At 41.0% G+C, this 17,825-nt stretch overlaps 1 protein-coding gene across 5 annotated transcripts in view; it reads left to right on the top strand.

Moving 5' to 3' along the window:
• The window catches only part of ern2 (endoplasmic reticulum to nucleus signaling 2), a 119,745-nt gene that overhangs the window by 86,813 nt on the left and 15,107 nt on the right, over positions 1 to 17,825 (top strand). For all 5 annotated transcript variants that reach the window (XM_043711700.1, XM_043711703.1, XM_043711702.1 and 2 more), the window contains exons 16-18: positions 8,516 to 8,615; positions 14,058 to 14,257; positions 16,512 to 16,659. In XM_043711700.1, the coding sequence (XP_043567635.1) occupies positions 8,516 to 8,615; positions 14,058 to 14,257; positions 16,512 to 16,659 (448 nt within the window). The remainder of the gene's footprint in view (positions 1 to 8,515; positions 8,616 to 14,057; positions 14,258 to 16,511; positions 16,660 to 17,825) is intronic.

A 17,825-nucleotide genomic window follows, 5' to 3' on the forward strand; every position in this document is an offset into this window, starting at 1 on the left:
AGTCGCGGAGGGAGTGGTCTCTCCGGAATGCTGATAGGGGTGGGGAGGGAAATTTTTCCCTGGTGGTGGGGTCTGTTTGGAGGTGGCGGAAATGACGGAGGATGATACGATGTATCCGGAGGTTGGTGGGGTGGTAGGTGAGGACCAGTGGGGTTCTGTCCTGGTGGCGGTTGGAGGGGCGGGGTTCAAGGGCACAGGTGCGGGAAGTGGAGGAGATGCTGTGGAGAGCATCGTCGACCACGTCGGAGGGGAAATTGCGGTCATTGAAGGAGGCCATTTGGGTTGTTCGGTAGTGGAATTGGTCCTCCTAGGAGCAGATGCGGCAGAGGCGAAGGAATTGGGAATATGGGATGGGGGCAGGGTGGGAGGTGTAATCTAGGTAGCTGTGGGAGTCGTTCGGTTTGCAGTAAATGTCTTTGTTGAGTCGGTCGCCCAAGATAGAAATGGAGAGGTCTAGGAAGGGGAAAGAGGAGTCTGAGACGGTCCAGGTAAATTTGAGGTCAGGGTGGAAGGTGTTAGTAACATGGATGAACTGTTCTACCTCCTCGTGGGAGCACGAGGTAACGCCAATACAATCATCAATGTAGCGGAGGAAAAGGTGGGGGGTGGTGCCAGTGTAGCTGCAGAAGATGGACTGTTCCAAATATCCGACGAAGAGGCAGGCATACTGGGGCCCATGGCTACTCCATTGGTTTGGAGGAAGTGGGAGGATTGGAAGGAGAAGTTGTTAAGAGTGAGGACCAGTTCAGTCAGTCGAAGGAGGGTGTAGTGGCAGGGTACTGGTTGGTACGGCGGGAAAGGAAGAAGTGGAGGGCTTGGAGACCTTCGTGATGGCAGATGGAAGTGTATAGGGACTGGATGTCCATCGTGAAGATAACCCAACTGCCCCATGGCGGAACACTTTAACTCCACCTCCCACTCCGCCAAGGATATGCAGGTCCTTGGCCTCCTCCATTGCCAGACCCTGGCCACATGACGCCTGGAGGAAGAGTGCCTCATCTTCCGCCTAGGAACCCTCTGACCACAAGGGATGAATGCAGATTTCTCCAGCTTCCTCATTTCCCCTTCCCCCACCTTATCTCAGTCCCAACCCCCGGATTCAGCACCGTCCTCTTGACCTGCAATCTTTTTGCCGATCTCTCCGCCCCCACCCCCTCTCCGCCCTATCACCCTCACCCTCACCTCCTTCCACCTATTGTATTCCCAGCGCCCCTCCCCCAAATTCCCTACCCCCTACCTTTTATCTCAGCCCGCTTGGCACACCAGTCTCATTTCTGAAGAAGGGCTTATGCCCGAAACGTCGATTCTCCTGCTCCTCGGATGCTGCCTGGCCTGCTGTGTTTTTCCAGCACCACACTTCTCAACTCTGGTCTCCAGCATCTGCAGTCCTCACTTTCTCCTAGTTCAGAAGATATTTACTAGATTGATACCTGGAATGAGCTGGTTGTCTTATGATGAAATATTGCACAGGTTGGGGTTGTTTACATTTGAGTTAAAAGGACAATTCAAAGGTCAGTGAACAAATGAAAGCTGATTGATTTAAATTTGTAAGGTACCCCTGTACTGATCAGTCTTGACAATGTGAACGTTGAAAGTTCTGAGTGCATCCAGAACCAGAGGATACTTTTAAATCAGGAGTCATCCTTCTGGGACTGAAATGAAGGGAATTTTTTTCTCTCAGGGGATTGTGCAATTTTGGAACACTCATATCTCAGAAGGTAGATGAGGTTGGTTCATGAATGTTTTCAGGCAAAGATAGATCCTTGTTTGGAAAGGAATCGAGAATAGATCAGAATTTGAAACACAAAGGGATTAGCCTTGATCTTATCAAATGGTGAAACACACTTAAAGGACTGAATGCTCTACTTCTGCTCCTGATTTTTATGCACACAGTAAATTGTGTTGATTTCCTGAGATCTTCATTGTCAAATGCTCATTGCTGTCGTTTGTAAAAGGCTGAATTGGCATAACTGATAAAAGTTGAATCTCCGCATTAATGGTGGCTGTTTGAGAAAAGGTATGGGAAGTGCTCAACAAATTGCAGAATCTCTCCTTCAGCATTTATAAGAGATGGGATATTTGGCTGACTGTGTAGCATGGACAAGAATTTTGTTTTGCCAGATTTCTAGGGCAAACCAATTTTCTTGTATGCACTATTAAAGAAATCAAGAGTGGCTTGCAGATGTGATGCCGAGTTTTATACAAACTCTGGTGGTCAGTTTAGTTTTGACACAGAGGCGACTAAGATAAAAGAGTTTTCCATCTAGACAGTCTAAAGTATAGACAGTCAATCTTTGAGGATTTATTATTGACAAGTGAGACTGCTAGAGAAGTTCTATCGTTAGTGTCTCAAGCATCCCTTGGATTCACTGAGATGACCGTCAAACAACTGCTAGTATATCAGTGGCTGACAGCTGCAAAAATATTCAGGCAAAACTTGAAAAATCAACTTTGATGGACTGGAGACTGACCTAATGGTTGATAAGTGTCTCCCCCACCAAATCTTGTTTACTCAACTTTCAAATGGCCAATATTCCAGGGAAGAGAAAGAAAATGCTTTTAAGACATCTTGAAGCCTTCCTTGAAACATTGACAGGGAGGTTTTTTTTTATATTACCAATTATTCAAAATGACAAAAACATGTCCATCAACCTGCATCATACTTTAGGTCCCAATGATCTAATTATGAGGTCGAATGGTGACAGAGAAGGGGAGAAAGGTACCAAATGCTGAACTCAGAATCCCTTTGCCTCATGATATACCCTGCTTCATGTGCCCAAAGATCAAAGAATTGGGAATTGCTTGTTCCCCACATGAAGACCTGTGGCAGAAATGCACAACTCTGATCGTGAGGCCCCACTTTCACGGTCTATACTCGTAGTGAAAATCAAGATCAAGTGAGCTTTTGCCCATCTGCTCCACTGGAGCTGTCTGAACCCCCAGCTCACTTTAAGACACCTGTGTTTTGGTGTGACAAGTGTACTGTTCCAATCAAACACCCCACCTGCTGCTGTGTCTGGAGCAGGTCATGCCTGGCTGCCCAGGTACTTCTGACTAGAAGTGGTAATCCTTTGGCGCTCACCACCGGGAGAGTAAAAGGTTCTGCATAGGTGTTATCTTCAAACAGGGGACAGTTGGCCAGAATGAACCTATGCCAATCTTACGAGTGTTCGATGGGATATTGTAGTGGGATCTTTACTCTGTGCTAAGCTGTTTTCTATTTGTCCTGGAAATATTTGATGGCACGGTATAGAGGACGTTTTACTGCATACCCACTAACATATGTGTCTTGGAATGTTTGATAGAACAGTGTAGAATACGTGAAATATGAACAGAGTTAGATGATATGGACTGTCGAGTTTGCTTTGTCATTTAATAGAATCATGGTTGATCTTGGGCTTAAACATGATGTTTAAGTTCCCAACTGACCTTGGATGGGTGTTGCTGAGTTTTATAATTGAATGTATTTTTGTTGAACATTTTCAATTTTTTTTCAATGTTTCAATGTTTTGTTTGCTGCCATAATGTTTAGTCTGTTTTCTCAATTAACCTTCAGCTCTCCTTTTTCAATATATAATTAATTTGTTCACATTTAAGTTTCTTATATGTGATAGAATATGTCACTTTCAAAGGTGACATGGAATTTAACAGTGTTATGATCACTTTCCCACTGAATCTTTTATTATGACATTAATAATTAACCCTGCTTCATTGCACAATTCTAGATCCAACGTGGCTTCATCCTGAGTCAGTTCCACAATGTATTGCTCCAAGAAGCAGTCACATAAACATTCAACAACCCCCATCTTCTTGACTTCCCTTTTCAATCTAATTGTACAAGTCTTCAAAAAAGTTAATTAATACAGTGCCTTTTTTAGAAGTCCAGTGATTTCTTGTTTAATGTTCTATCCAGTGGTCTAACCGTTTTTAGAGTGATGGTGCAATATACCACTTACATCAATGATTTCTGACTATTGCTACTTCTGATTTCTACCTATACTGATTCTATTTTTTCATATTCTGAGGCCAAATTTTTTTCTCAGGAATTTTCTTTTGTAATCCTTTACCGTCAGCACTACTCCTTCTCCTTTGTCCTTCTCTCTGTCTTTTGGAATATTGTATTCCTTGAAATATTTTTTTCCCAACCTTGATCATCTTGTAACTATATTTCTGAAATAGCAATTAGATCTAAATCACTTTCCTCTATTTTTGCCTGCAGTTCATCTATAATATTGCAGAAGTTTCATGCATTCAGATAAAGAACTTTAATTTTATAAATAATTCTATTCCCTACAATGACATTATTCACTGATGTACAATTTTTTTTTAACTCACTGTCTCTTCCCATTTGGTTTTATCCATTAATGTGCCTTGATTTTTCTCTTTGGGTTTCTAAAACCCCCTGCCCACAAACTCTGGTTAAGTGATTGACCAGGACACTAGTCCCAGCCTATTAAGGTGGAGTATGCAAGTTAGCTTGTTGAGCCTGAAGGTTTGTTTTCAGATGTTTCGTCACTATACTAGGTAACATCATCAGTGAAAGTCTCTGATGAAGTGCTCGTGGTATATCCAGCCTCTCTATTTATAGATCTTGGTTTCTTAAGGCAGGTGACATCATTTCCGGTTCTTTTTTTCCCAAGGGAAAGTACATAGGGTCTAAATCGATGTGTTTATTGATGGAGTTCTGGTTAGAATGCCATGCCTCCAAGAATTTTCATGTGTGTCTTTGGTTCGCCTGTCCTGTGATGTGTGTGTTGTCCCAGTCAAAATAGTGTGCTTCTTTGTATGTATAGAAACTAGTGAGAGTGGATCATGTCTTTTGATGGCTAGTTGGTGTTCATGTATCCTGGTGGCAAGTTTCCTGCTGGTTTGTCTGATGGAGTATTTTCTTGCATGGTATCTTGTAAATGACATTAAGTTTTGCTGGTGGTATCTGTTGGATCCTTTAAGTTCATTAGTCATACCATGGTGCCAAGGGGTCCGAGTAGTCTGGAAGGCGTTTCTGATGTGTCTTTGATGTCAGGTAATGTGGCTATAGTTTTTGGTTGTGTTGTGTCTGCTTGTTTGGGTTTGTTTCTGAGGAATCGGTGGATTGTGTTTGTTGGTTACCTGTTTTTCTTGAAAACATTCTATAGATATTTTTCTTCTGCTTTTCGTAGTTCTTGGGTGCTGCAGTGAGATGTGGCTCATTTAAATGAGATGTAGCTCATTTAAATAATGTCTTGATGCAGCTCCATTTGTGGGTGTTGGGATGATTTCTTCTGAAATTAAGTATTTGGTCCATGCGTGTTGTTTTTCTGTAGACACTGGTTTGAAGCTCTCCGTTAACTGTATATTCAACTGTCACGTCTAGGAATGGGCGTTTGTTGTCGTTCTCCTCCTCTTTTGTGAATTTTATGCTTGTCAGGATATTGTTGATGGTGTTATATGTTACCTCTAATTTGTTCAATTTTGTGATGACAAAGGTGTCATCTACGTAGTAGACCCAAAGTTTGAGTTGGACAGATGGGAGTGTCAGCTCGTTCAAGTTTCTGCATTACTGCTTCCTGATTTTGACTCCTGATATTGGTGATCCCATAAATGTTCTATCGACTTGTTTGTAGGTTTTGTTATTGAATGTGAAGTGGGTGGTGAGGCACAGGTCCACTAGCTTGAGGATGTTATCTTTGCTGATGAAGTTGGTGCTGTCTGGTGTTTGTGGTTCTGGTTTTCCTAGTAGTGATGCCAGTGTTTCTTTGGCCAGGTCAATGTTAATTGATGGGAAAAGGGCTGTAACGTCAAATGAGACCATTATTTTATCTCTTCTGTCTTGGAGTCTTTGGTGTTCAGGAATTCTTAGGTGGAGTGAATGGAGTGGGGTGAATCTTCAATTATGTGTTTTAGTTTTTGGTGGAGTTCTTTGGCTAGTCTGTATGTTGGTGTATCAAGTAGGGAGTCTATGGGTCTGAGGGGGGCCCCTGGTTTGTGTATATTTGGTAATCTATAGAAGCATGGTGTGTTTGATCCGTCAGGTTTCATATTTTGGAAGTCTGTCCTGTTTAATTCTCCTGATTTTTTAAGTGCTGTTAGAAAAGATGAGATTCTGTTTAATAGCTGTGGGGTTGGGTCTATCACCACCTGCTGGTAAGTGTCAGTATCTGCAGGTAGAACATTTGCCTTTTAAAGATAGATTTTTAAAAAATAATGGTCATGCATCCCTTTTCTGCATGTAGGATAACAATATTTTTGTCTTTTTTAAGTTTTTCGAAGGCTTTATTTTCTTGACCATTAAGCATGTTTCCTTTCTTTTTTTTTGGCTTAATGTAGGTGCAATAGCTTACCTTATGGTCTGCATTTGAATCCACTTTAAAAAAATAACGGTCTTTCAAAAGAAATACACCAGACCATAAGACAAGCTATCCCATTCCTAGACATAGCAACTAAACGTACAGTTGACGGAGAGCTTCAAACCAGCGTCTACATAAAAAACAGCACACATGGACTGAATACTTAATTTCAGAAGCAATCATCCCAACACCCACAAACAGAGCTGCATCAAGACATTATTCCAATGAGCTACATTACACTACAGCACCCAAGAACTACAAAAAGCAGAAAAAAAATCCATACAACATTTTCAAGAAAAACGGGTGCCCATCCACCGATTCCTCAGAAACAAACTCAAACAAGCAGACACAACACAACCAAAAACTATAGCCACGATACCTGACATCAAAGACATATCAGAAATTACTTCCGGAATATTCGGACCCCTTGGCACCACAAACCTACCAACACACTTAAACAGTGACTAATGAATTTAAAGGATCCTATAGATACCACCAGCAAACCTAACATCATTTACAAGATATCATGCAAGAACTGTAAAAAACACTAGATCAGACAAACCAGCAGGAAACTTGCCACCAGGAAACATGAACACCAATTGGTCACCAAAAGACACGACCCACTATCACTAGTTTCTATACATATAGACAAAGAAGGACACCATTTTGACTTGGACAACACACACATCATAGGACAGGTGAAACAAAGACACATATGAGAATTCTTAGAGGCATGGCATTCTAACCAGAACTCCATCAATAGACACCTCGATTTTGACCCTATCTACCTCCTTAAAAAAAAATGACATCACTCACCTTAAGAAACCAAAACCTATAAGTAGAGAGACGGGACATACCACGAGCACTTCACCAGAGACTCTCACTGATGTCAACTAGTATGGTGACGAAACGTCTGAAAACAAACCTTCGAGCTAACTTACATACTTATCATCAATCTGATCTGTAAATCTTCTCAAAAATCGCTATTGAAGTGGAGTCTATGTAAGATCTGGGGTTCATTTTAAATTAGTTGTAAGATTTAAGTGAATGATAATTATAGATTGAATTAAGATAGTTGACAGTAAAAAGGGATGTCAGATTCTAACTAGTTACTAATTCTACCAAATGAGAGTGTCTTCACAAAATTCACGGAATTTATTAGCTTAACCATATTAATGACAGAAATGCATCATTTAGCGAAGGAATTTGGTAAGCAGTCTGTCCATTTTGGAACACTGGCTGATTGACAGAGTCTTTTGATATGTTCTGTTGACCAAAATCTATCTTCTTTCTTTTCGTTTCTTCTTGCTATGTGCCTGGCTGCTATGAGTTGCTGTTTATTAACCCTTACCAGCCATTACTGCTGTGTTGTGACTGTCCTTTAATTGGTTTGACAGTGCACGATCAGTTTCTGATTGGTTGGGTAGAGTATGAATAATGCCACATTCGTTTATTAAGGGTGATGGTCGTCTTACTAATGGCACTTCCTGTTATCTCCAGACTGATAACCTGAGGTTTCAGTTACTCAATGTGGGTGCACCAAGAATCAAACCTCTGTCTCTCCAACCATACTTAGAGCTAGTTGACTCTCTGCCAGTTAGCAGGTGGCTCAGGTAAAATCCAGAGTTGATTACCTTTGACATTATGCATCTTAATTTGGACCTTAATTCATTAAATTCTCCTTTAATAAAGGAGCTTCATTCTATTTTCAGTCTGTGCTATGCTTGCTATTAGATCATAAGACCATATGATTTTGGAGCAGAATTAGGCCATTCGGCCTGTTGTATCTGCTGTGCCATTTAATCATGGCTAATATGCTTCTCAACTCTAATCTCCTGCCTTCTTCATGTAATCCTTTATCCCCTTTTTTTTTCTTGGAGTAATTGATGGTATATTGTTGCAAAAACAAATTCTGTGTCTCCAACCTGTGTTGCTCCTGGTCTAGGAGATCCTTGTCTATCACTGGGAGCCAATAACTGGCATTCTATTGCACATAATTATTTTACCCTGGTGAGGTCTGATTACCCTCCTTCCCCCCCCCCCCCCAACTAATTTTAGTTTAGTTCAATAATAAAAATAGTAGATGCTGAAAATGCTCAGAAGGTCTGGCAATATCTGTGAAGAGAAAAATATTGTTGATGTTTCAGTTTCTACAGTATATTGCTTTTATATTTTACTTGTGTTTACAGTATGTGGAAGATTCCAAGTTTGATCGCGTTAATCTGGATTCAGTAACTGCACTTTTTCAGACCATGTCTGGCCTGGCTCACCTGCATTCCCTCAATATTGGTGAGGACCTTCTTACATTTCAATATATAATCTAAAAGTAATTTAGTTAATTTGGCTCATCAGGTTAACATTTGTGTTCCTGTTTATGAAGTACTTAGTGTAATCATGTTCTCTTCATTCAACCTAATGTTTACTATTTCATGAAGCTGAGTCCCAAATTTCTCTTCACTTTCTATACACTTTACTATTCAAATTATTCTTAACTCTCTCTGTTTGACTTTGCATATTTGTTAATGCACCACCTAGTTTAATACTGTGCTTCCACCCATCCTCACTATCTCCGTGTTCTTATTATTCCAGATAGTCTAGTCCACTCTTTCCTTCACTCTGCACATCCTTTAATAATCCACTTAGTTTAATCTCAATTTCCTGCTTGCTCCTCATACTCTTCGTGTTTACACCCTGTCTAATCCTATCTCTTCTTTGTTCCCTTTGATTTTTTTCCTCTTGAAGTAACTTTCTAAATCCTAAAAATTAATTAATTCTGCTCACTAACGTGGACATTTTGGACCAAATGGGCTGTTTCCAGGCTGTAAATACTACGTGATACCTCAACAGCAGTTTGTTGCAGACAATTCTACATTCTAACCTTGGTCCCTGTAAAGTTCTCTTCTAACAACCCATTCAGTTCTTTTTGTGATTATTTTAAATTTATGCTCCCTTTTGTAATTGCTAAATACTTTTGAAACTAAAGTACCTTGGAATCAGTTACTCTGGATGAAATTTCCCAGCCCCTGAACAATGTGGGCATTGGGGAATCAGTTGGGAAAATTGAATGAGATTGGCAGAAATTAGATTCTTGTTGTTGAGAAATAAAAGTCCAATTCCAAACCAAGTTTTGATTGACAAGGTGAGAATCTCGGTAGAGAGCAGCAAGAGGTCTATTTGCATAATGCCGTAATTATCTCACTACACCAGTATGTAGTTTTCCAATTTCACACCATTGAATAGAAGATAGATGCCAACAACTCCTGACACTAGGGTTCCTAGTAACTACAGTCCACTGTTTACTCCTCCAGGCCTCCATCTTGGACAGCAGTAACCAACATCCTAGGATGCAGTCCAGGGCAGTGACTGGCACACCCCTATCCACAGGTGTTGTTATTTACTGCACTCTCATGGCACATTTCTGACCCATTTACAATATGGTTCTGCACTTCAGTGCTACAGTTTGGAACACACTAGAACCTTTTATTGTATTGCTGCTGCCTTGACAGTTTGTGCACAGGACGAAGCATCCATCTCATGGACTGGACTGGGTGCATCTCAGGACTCCTCACTTGTTATCTCAGCACTCACTGACACTGCCCTTACTGCAAAACAGACAACATTTTTGCCTTGCATTTTTCCAATTTTCTCCCTGAGCCAGACCTTAAAGGCCGCTGCCTTTTAATGCAGAGACAAAGCCCCAGCCTGGTTGTCAGCAATCATCAGTCAATGGGGTGGACATGTTGCTGTATGGCACCATGCTATATTAAGCTCACATCTACGCAATGAGCGAGCAGCAATCACAGAAAACAATTGATGTGCTTCAACCAAATGGCCACATCCCAAAGTCTCGAGAGAATTGTCCTCAGATAGTCCAAGAGGTGATACTTGCAGTCAGGAAATCCCAGCCAGCCAAGGTCAGCTTCCATCTCAGTCTAGGGGCTAGCACTTGGTCAGTAAACTGATTGGCACATCCAGTCTCAAGAGATCCTTATCAATAGAGACCAGGGAGTGAGCCATGGTCAGTCCTACACGTCCAGTGCAACCAGCCCTTGGAGTTGCAGTAAGTCAGTCATGGAACTGGATAGAGATCAGTCAAGGGTCTTAGCACTCATCAGTCAGGGCTGTCAATCCAAGTCTTTTGGGGGTTTGGACACTATCAATCTTAGAGGACAGCTCAATGAAGATCAAGGAGAACTATCAGAGGACACTACTGTGGTATGAAGTTGGGGATGTTAATTGTGAGAATTGGAGGCAACATGCTGGGATGTAGAGGGGACAATAATTGTGATGGCAGGGGAAACTCAGTATATAAGTTGGGGGAAGACAGTAGTGCATTGAAAGACATGGGTTGTGTGGGAGGGGAATCATCAATGATCACAACCATCCTGCCTTTGGGAGAGGGGATAAGTAGTGAGCATGACAATTGGCATGACTAAGCTGTAGGGATTGGGACATGGTGGTTAATGTTAAGAGATAAAGTTGTAATTCAAAGTTGTAATTCATATGGGATTGTATGGAAGCTCAGTACTGATGGGGTCAACAAGGATTGCAAGAATCATGGAGGTTCAGGGTGGGGCTGCCTTTTATTACCAGGCTGAGCTTATTGCTCATTATGCCAAATATGACCTGTGTTGCCTTCAGTACTCATGCGATTCATAAATGTGCACTGTAAATGAAAAATGGCTGAGACGACACCCAAAGTAGGGTGGAGTAAGTTTTGTTTTCTGTCTGAGAACGAGGACTCTACTTTTGGAAGCAATGCAAGGCTTTTCAGGGGTCAATTGCATTAATGTGGCACGAGCACCATTCAGATTAAAGTTGTCATCAGCAATCACTCGCAAGCGAACATGATTGTTCATGTAGGAATTTCCAATATCACTGGTCACGTGTTCTTTGGGTCCTTACGTGACCAATGAGCCCAATCCAAGAGCGACAACTCCAACCACATTAGGCAGGTGTTTCTGGAAGAAGGAAGTAGTCCTTGGCCTTGAGATCACTGGCATTCTTTTCTCAAGGTTCTTTTCTATACTTCCTCTTGCTGATTCTCAAAGAATTATTTCCCTTCATATAGAACGTTCCTCCAGGTCACTTCCTTCTGAGTGAGTGTCAATCCAGGTATTCCTTCAGTTAAACACCTTGTACAGGACCTCTTTTAATGTGGAAATGCTATTGCACATTAGCAGATACATGGTCCTTGACAGAATGTACAACCAGATCCAGTGGCAAGAAGACCTTGATGACTAGGGATCTCCCTATTCTGCTCCTTCCATCCCTCTTCACAGCTGTTTATGTCCCACAAGCGTCTTTTATCTAAATGACTGCTGAGGACTTGTTTTCGATTGCTTTTGTTTGGTTTCTTCCCTCTGACGTTACTTTCATGGGTGACCCTGCCAGAAATATGTAAAACCTGGTCACAAGCAATCTTAACCAAGTCATTGGTCATTGCAGATTGAAGATAGTCATCTCTGTAAAACAGGAGTAATCACACGTGAATTTAGAAGTGGCACTTGTGGACTATAATTCACAAAAATACTCCAAGATCTCATATGTTGCACAAGGGGTCAGAACTGATTCCTTTCACCATGAACTGTAAATATTCACCAACATGCTTTTCTGTGCTATGTTGTCTTTCTTAGCTAATGTGGGGGTGGGAGGACAAGGCATCAGAAATCATACTGCACTTATAATTTCCTGCTATATTTACACAACATGGCATGTACTATATATTTTGAAATGATCCCATCGTCATGGGTTCTTGTAGCGGTATTCCATGGTTTCAACATTCCTTGTTAGAATTCCTGTATGTCTTAGTGTAGGGATGACCATGCTAAACTGTCACTTAAGAGTGATGGAAATGCCAATTGCTTATATTACTAAGGGCCTCTTCTGTTTCTTGTATTCTCCAAGAATGATGTATTCAGCTGCAGCAGGGGTATTGTTGCATTTGCTGTGGTACTACAAAGACACAGAGAACCTGAGGACAATAGATTGGTCAGCAAGCCCAGGACCAACAACTACTTCTAGTGACTGCTGAACAGCTCCACATGAAGACATCACAGCAGAAGGACCCTCAGGATTCACAGGAGCTACAGGATGTCCAGAGTTTTCCATCCTTGATGCTGTTTCCTCTAGATGAATGAAGCACATAGTTGCAACGCAGATCTAAGATTTTCCAGGACACACTCAGAACTCTGCCAATTGCTGGGGATCTGCAACAAGGGGAGTGGGTAGCCATCCTATCCTGGTAGACATTAAGGTGACAGCTGTGCCAATTTTTTATCCATCTGGCTGCTTCCAAGGATCCCTTGGGGAGATGTGCATATCTCACTAACAACCTGTAAATCTAGCAAGGCAGTTACCAATGTAATTTGTGCAAATTCACACAGTTTCATCTAATTTCCTTGTGCTAAGGTCAAGGCTGCAGAGGGGCAGTATGCTTTGACAAATACAAGTATTTGTATTTGTCAAATACAAATACAAGCATCCTGAGGGCATATAGACTGTACACACATTGTGTTGACAGTGCCATATCATAACAAAGTTGATGATCATGTATTTTATTCTGTCAATGCACAAATCATCTGTAGTCATTGCTACCACATCTTGAAAGACAAGTGACCCTGGAAGTCGAATGATACCTATATCCTTGAGAACTTTCAGTTTGCTGCTTTGTTTCAAGGATTGTATGCCTTACAAAGATAGTTGCTGGGAGACGAGCTAATTCTCTGTAACCATGGTGGTCCTCTCCAATATACAATCCCTGGCAGAGGCCAGGTAAAAATACAATGCAGTCCATCCTTTGACCTGAGCTATCTTAGAGCAGATGATAGCCTGCTGAAGATGAAGTTCCAACTCTTGGATTGTTCTGGGAGGCATTTGCAATACATTCCAGATAACCCTAGCATGATGTACATGGAGCAGGATGTGATAAACATTGAAAAACTGGGAGAATGACAGTGATCTTCCATATAGGAAGATAAGAACATTGACCAGAACAAAGGTCACCTTTTGCATGATATGGCTTCTGTTTGTGTATATTTTTCTTTGCATTTTCTGTTGGTGAATAAAAGTGAATACATTTAACCATCTGAAGATTTTTCAGTATGTGATACTCCCACATTAAACAGCGAGATGTAAGGCTACACTGGGCATTGGGATAGAGCTAGCTCAGCTGAGACAGTCTTCTCAGGTGGACTAATACTAAGACTATGTAGCTTGATCCTTAAATAGATATATGTTTATGAATGTGTACTTGTATTTGCATTGAAGTGTCAGCCATACTAACAATGTACCCTGGAAGCATGTGTGTTTTGTTACCTTCCTGCTACTTTGCACGGTGAAGGGCAACTCCTGACTCGCAGCAAAACCTAAAATTGCTGGAGAAACTTAGCAGGTCTGGCAGCTTGCTTGACCAGGTGCATAACTGGGTTTTAAAAATGGCACTAGCACTGTAAATTCCAAGAGGTCCCAGCAAGAGTGAGTACTTCTGCCTCTGTAAGAGAAGATATGACAAGTAAGAAGCCATTGAGGTGAGGTGCACTGGTAATGAGATTAATTTTAAAATGTAGCTTGGGAAATCTCATTAGGATAATGGAGAGAATCCCTCTGTGAAACTTAACAATATTGATACTTAGCCAATTTCCAGTAAAATTCAGACGTCTTTTATATCAGCAAGTTGCTATTTGTTAGCCAAACCTGATCATCATTTTATTTCTGGAATTCTGGTTCTAGTCCATCGAGATTTGAAACCACGTAACATCCTTATTTCTCTGCCAAACTCTCATGGGAAGGTGAGGACAGTGATCTCTGACTTTGGCCTCTGTAAGAAACTGTCTGTTGGGCATCACAGTTTCAGCCTGCGGTCTGGCATACCTGGAACAGAGGGCTGGATCGCACCAGAAGTCTTAAGAGAGGAGCCTAAAGATAAGCCTGTAAGTATTGGCATAAAGATAGTCTGTTTATTCTCAAAACAAGGCATTTTGGGTAAACAACCTCAGAGGATCAAAATTACAAGGCGACAAAGAAAATTTGGAAATGGCCATCAGATCAGTGAGCAACTGACTGACAAAATAAAGATTGATTTTTTTCATGGAGATCTCCTCAATTGGAAACTGTCACAACAACCTGTCACAACAACAAAATTTACCTTTATTTTCTCAGCTTTAGCAAACATGTTTGGATCTCTAATATTTTCTGATTTACAGTGAGTGGCTAACTAGTCAACTGTATGTTCATTCAAGTGTTAGAGATTTCATTATTTTTTCTGAAAAAACTGACACTTAAAACTTTAGCCTATCCATATTGAGAATGGTAGTAATGGTAACTGTAAATTGTTCTGTCAGTGAAACTGGATTGAGAACAGGACTGTGATCATGTGAACTGGACTGATTTCTGGATTCAGGACAGGTGAGCAAGGTTTACCTCAGGATTCAGAACAGGTGAGCAGGGCTGACCTCTGGATTCGGGACTAGTGAACAAGGTTGACCTTGAGATTCAGGACAGGTGAGCAGGGTTGACCTCAGGATTCAGGGCAGCTGAATATGGTTGACCTCAGGATTCAGGACAGGTGAGTAGGATTGACCTCAGGATTCAGGACAGGTGAGTAAGATTGACCTCAGGATTCTGGACAGGTGAGCAGGGTTGACCTCAGGATCCTGGACAGGTGAGCAGGGTTGACCTCAGGATTCAGGACAGGTGAGTAGGGTTGACCTTAGGATTTGGGGCAGGTGAGCAGGGTTGACCCGGAGTCAGGACAGGAGAACACAGTTGACCTGAAGATTTTGTATAGGTGAGTAGGGTTGAATTCGAGACAAGTAAGCAGGTAAGAGTAGAGGGTGGATGTAGTATATTTGGAGTTTCAGAAAGCATTTGCTGAGATCCTCCACAGGACATTGGTGAGCAAAATTAGACACATTAAATATGAGGTAATGTATTGAAATGGAAGGACAATTGGCTAACAAACAGAAAACAGTAAGTAGGAATAAGTGGGTCATTCTCACATTGGTAGACTGTGACTAGTGAAGTACTGCAAGGATCAGTACTTAGTCCCCAGCTGTTCACAAAATATTAACAATTTGGATGTGGGTTCAAATGTGTTATTTCCAGATTTGCAAATGATAAAAATTATAAGCAGTAATGTATCTGCTGAGGAATGTGGAAAATGTTTTCAGGAGAATTAAGAAAGTCTTAGTTTTTGAGCAAGAACGTGGCAGATGGAATATGATGTAGAAAAGTGTGAAGTTGCTTACTGTTATAGGTAGAAGAAATGTGCAGAGTATTTCTTAAATGGTGAGAGGTTGAAAAGTGTACATGTGTGAAGGAATTTGGGTGACATAAAAAAAGTCACTGAAGTCTAACATGCAGGTACAGCAAGCTATTAGAAGACGAATGCAATATTAGCCTTTATTGCAAGAGGATTTGAATACAGGAATAGTGAATTCTTGCTTCAATTGTACAGGAGCTTTGTTAGACTGAACCTGGAGTAGTGTATGCAGTTTTGATCTCCTTATCACGGGAAAAATACTATTGCCATAGAGGGAGTGCAATGAATGACCACCACATGGACTCAGAATGGTGAGGCAGTCCTGTGAAGAGTGATTGGGCAAACTAAACTGGGTCTTCATGCTCTAGAGTTTTGAAGAGCAAAAGATGATCTCATTGAAATCTACAAAATACTTAAAGGGAGAGTCAGGGTAAGTGTTTCCCTGGTTGGGGAGTTTAGAACCAGGGTGCATAATTTAAAAATAAGGGGGATGCCATTTAGGGCTGAGGTGAGGAGAAATGATTTCATTGGGAGGATAATGAATCTTAGGAATTCTCTATCCCTGATGGCTGTGGAAGTTTTTGAGTACATTTAAAGCAGAGATTGATAAATTTTTGATTATTAGTAGCATGCAGGGTTATGGGGATAGTGTAGGTAAAAGGCATTGAAGTTTCAATCATATTAAGTGATGAAGAAGTTAATGGGCTGAGTGGCCTACTCCTGTTCTTATGTTCCTGAGGGATATGAGGGGCAGACAGGAGAGTAGGGTTGAGATCACAACTCGATTAGCAATGATCTTATTTCATGGAGGAGTAGGTTCAAAAGAATGAATGATCGAATTCTACTTGTGTTATGTCATTTTTGAGTACTGTGTCCTCAGAGTCAGAACCACTTCAAAAAAAGCACTTGTATTTTCCCAACAGACATATGCAATTGACATTTTCTCAGCGGGCTGTGTCTTCTACTACGTTATTTCAGAGGGAAAACATCCGTTTGGCGATCCTTTGAGGCGGCAAAGCAATATAGCACTTGGAAAATACAATTTACAGCACTTTGAGCAAGAGATATATGGTAAGGACTTTCTTTGCATAGCTTTGGCCTAGCACCCACAGCTAGCCTCATCGGAAATCTGGAGAGTATAGCCAATAGTTCACATGCAGTCATTCAAATTATTGTTCCAGCCTTGTTCAAATAGATTTAGAATATTTGTTAAGCTTTTTTTGGTCTGCTAGTGAAAGTTGGAAATCATCACATCTCTCGATTGGATCTCCTGGAGTAAATGTTTAATATAGCATTTACCTTCATACTCAAATGAATATCCCTATGTTAGAAGCTATCTGAACATCCATAAGACATGGAAGCAGAAATAAGTTATTCAACCCATCAAGTCTGCTGCACCATTCAATGATCTGATATTCTTCAACTTCACTTTCTTGCCTTTTCCCCATAACCCTTGATTTTCTTCTGATTAAAAATCTTTCTACTTCAGCCTTGATTATATTTAACGATGTAGCCTTAACAGCTCTCTTTGATAAAGAATACCACAGATTCATTGTCCTTTGAGAGAGAAAATTTCTCTTACTCTGAAATTATGCACTGTGGTCCAAGACTCTTCCACGATGGAAACAACCTCTCAGCATCAACCCTGATAAGTCCCCTAAGGATCTTATATTTCAATGAGGTCATCTCTCGTTCTTCTTACCTACAATGAGTATGATGTGCACAACCTCTCCTCCTAAGGAAATCGCTAATACCCCGAATCAACTTTGTGAACCTTTTCTGGATTGTCTGCAATGCCATACTTCTTTCATTAGATAAGGAAACCAAAACTGTTCACAGTATTCTATCAGAGATCTGATCAGTGTCTTGTATAGTTTTAGAAAGACTTCTCTGTTTTTATATTCCTTTCGTTTGAAATAAAGGCCAACATTCCATTTGTCTTCCCTCTTGCTCATTGAACTTGTACATAAATCACAAAATCTAGCATATGAAACCCCCAAATCCCTGTTTGCTGCAGCTTTCTGCAATATTTCCCTATTATTCCTGCCAAATCCATAACCTCTCATTTTTCTAGATTTAATTCTGCTGGGGAGTTTTGCCCACTCATGTAATCTGCCTATATCCTTCCGTAGACTCCTTATTTAATCCTCACCGCTTGTTTTCACCCTATTTTTGTGTCATCCACAAACTTGGCAACACTGCATTCATTTCCCTCATCCAAGTTGCATACCAGCATC

Source organism: Chiloscyllium plagiosum, chromosome 21, assembly GCF_004010195.1.
Source record: "Chiloscyllium plagiosum isolate BGI_BamShark_2017 chromosome 21, ASM401019v2, whole genome shotgun sequence".
NCBI lineage: Eukaryota > Metazoa > Chordata > Chondrichthyes > Orectolobiformes > Hemiscylliidae > Chiloscyllium > Chiloscyllium plagiosum.